The sequence below is a fragment of the Otolemur garnettii genome, unplaced genomic scaffold (assembly GCF_000181295.1).
Source record: "Otolemur garnettii isolate 467f Iridium unplaced genomic scaffold, OtoGar3 scaffold00016, whole genome shotgun sequence".
In the NCBI taxonomy this organism is placed as follows: Eukaryota; Metazoa; Chordata; class Mammalia; order Primates; family Galagidae; genus Otolemur; species Otolemur garnettii.
In genome coordinates this window covers 21,267,314-21,269,918 of record NW_003852411.1, presented here as the reverse complement: position 1 = coordinate 21,269,918, position 2,605 = coordinate 21,267,314, and the positions used below count along the sequence as shown (strand labels likewise).

The 2,605-nt window shown below is 39.1% G+C and overlaps 1 protein-coding gene across 14 annotated transcripts in view; it reads left to right on the top strand.

Annotated features, from left to right (window-relative positions):
- Positions 1-2,605, top strand: part of PRRC2C (proline rich coiled-coil 2C) — a 116,568-nt gene that overhangs the window by 90,696 nt on the left and 23,267 nt on the right. For 13 of the 14 annotated variants that reach the window (XM_012802674.2, XM_012802676.2, XM_023510737.1 and 10 more), the window contains one exon: positions 1,698-1,799. The exons of the other annotated variant lie outside the window; for it this stretch is intronic. In XM_012802674.2, the coding sequence (XP_012658128.2) occupies positions 1,698-1,799 (102 nt within the window). The remainder of the gene's footprint in view (positions 1-1,697; positions 1,800-2,605) is intronic. 14 annotated transcript variants of the gene reach the window in all.

The window sequence follows — 2,605 nt, the reverse complement described above, 5'->3', positions numbered from 1 at the left end:
CCACCTTAGGTGTACGTGGCTGGCGCCTTAGCCAGTTGAGCTATAGGCGCCGAGCCGTTTACTGTGTTTCTTAGAAGTGAAATAATGGACTGTGTAACAGTCTCAAAACCTTCATAGTGACCTATAACTATAAATAGTCATCAGTTTGGAGTGATAATGACATTTTTGCTTGTGCTAAGTGTGGTGGTGATTCTAAAGTTTATGTAGTGTAAAAAGCAAGTGTCCTACTTGGGAAAAATTTTAGAAGCATAGCTACTTTCAAGAATTATGAAAGAATCTACATTAAATAGTTCATGGTATTAGAAATCTCCAAATCTCCATTAGGTCATTTTAGTATCTCAGAGTGATAGTCCTAAAACTCCCAAGCAGGCTCCGCACCTGTGGCTTAAGCAGCTAAGGCGCCAGCCACATACACCTAAGCTGGCAGGTTCAAATCCAGCCTGGGCCCACCAAACGGCTGCAACCAAAAAAAGCTGGGCGTTGTGGTGGGCGCCTATAGTCCCAGCTACTTGGAAGGCAGAGGCAGGAGAATCAACTTGAGCCCAGGAGTTGGAGGTTGCTGTGAGCTGGGATGCCACGGTACTCTACCCAGGGTGACAGCTTGAGGCTCTGTCTCAAAAAAAAATAAAACTCCCAAGCATCTCAGTAATTTTCCCTAAACAACTGAGTGAACCATTAAGGTAAACATGGTAGGAATACATAATAGAATCCCAAGATCCAGAGACTTGGAGGGAAAATAATAACATAGGCAGTGAGTTCCTAGATCTTGAAATATCTGTTGCCATAATAATTTTATCATTGTATCAATGTGTTTTGTGTAATGAGGTAGAGCTATTAGTTTATACTTTCCTCCTGTCTTCCCCAAATTATTATACTTTAGCTTTGGTTTGGTTTTTTGTTTGTTTTTTGTTTGAGACAAGAATCTCTCTCTGTTACACTGCTAGAGTACAGTGGGGTCATCATAGTTTACTGCAACCTCAGAATTCTGGCTAAAGTGATCTGGGACTATAGGCACATACCACCATGCCTGGCTAATTTCTGTTTTTACTAGAGATGGGGTCTCTTATTCAGTCTGGTCTTGAACTCCTGAACTCAGGCAATCCGCCTGCCTCTGCCTCCCAGAATACTATACAGATGTGAGACACCATGGCTATCCTCATAATTACTTTATTCTTGAATCTAATTATAAAAATATGATTGTATTGCAGGTTTTTTTGGTCATGTTAAATACTTCCGATAGAACCTATCAGTCTCTCATATATGGTGAAAGTTGAATTTCTTAGCATTTTGATGTACAGTTGTGGCCCATGGACCAGCAGCAGCATCTGTGAACGTTCTGTTCACTTTCTGTGAACACAGAGCTCAAAGCCTTAATCCAGACTAACAGAATCAGAATGTTCATTTTAACAGCATCATCATGTGTATGTACACATTATGAGAAGCACTGCCATCTGAGTATACATCTACTATTTGGGGCAGACTTTCTGCTAATTCATATACAAAAAGGCACATATTTCTCTTCACAAGTTTTATCTAAGATGTCCGTTAACTATCAACTATAATACTAGAAATACAATGTAATTCTTAAATAATCAGATATTCCTGTTGGCTCTGATAAAAAGAAAACACTACCATGTTTAATAGGGCTTTTGTAGCAGACTTAGTTAGATTGTGATATGTGTTGCCTGCCTTTTCAGGTCCCCCTGCCCAACACCCTTCCCCTCCCTAAGAGGGAGACTATACAACAGAGCTCCAGTCTTACTTCAGTTCCTCCCACTACTTTCAGCCTCACCTTCAAGGTATGTACGACATCCATCTCTAAGGGTCGTCCTTAATTATTGCATGCGAGAGCACATAATTTTAACAGTATTATTTTGGTAGTTTTACTAGTTTTATATGGCTAACATCAATACCAGGCTGAGGAAGTACACTGATTTTAAAATTTTATTTGCTTCTAATATCACTTAGCAGTGATTTAATATCCTTCTATCAAGTAAGGCCTATTATGCTTGTGAATTTTGTCTTAGAAACACAGGAGAGCATTTATATTTTCTATGTTTATGCTAAGTTCCTCTTAGAGATCTTAATAATTTGGGGATATATTGATTGTGTACAAAAGTTTAGTATTCTCTGCTTTCTATGATTTGTTACCTGAATCTTAAGTACTGTTAATGATGGTTTTCTGTCTTTCCTGTAAGTCATATGTGAATTACATGGATACAATGTAGTTATTGGAATATTTTATGAGAAGGAAATTGATAAATACAAGTGTACTTTATAATCAATATCAGGAAATTTTTGTTGGATGTTGTGTTGTCATTGAGACGGGGTCTGGCTCTGCTACCTGGGCAAGAGTGCACTGGTGTCATCATAGCCCATTGCAGTCTCAAACTCCTGAGCTCAAGCAATCCTTTTGCCTCAGCCTCCTGAGTAGTTGGTACTACAGGCATCTGCCACCAGCCCAGCTTATTTGTGTGTGTGGAGACCACAGTTTCACTCCTGGTCTTAAACTCCTGACCTACAGGAGTTTGAGACATGAGCCACTATGCTGGCAAGTTTGATGATTTTTTAAATAATGAGGCAGAAGAGATTTTTTTTTTTTTTT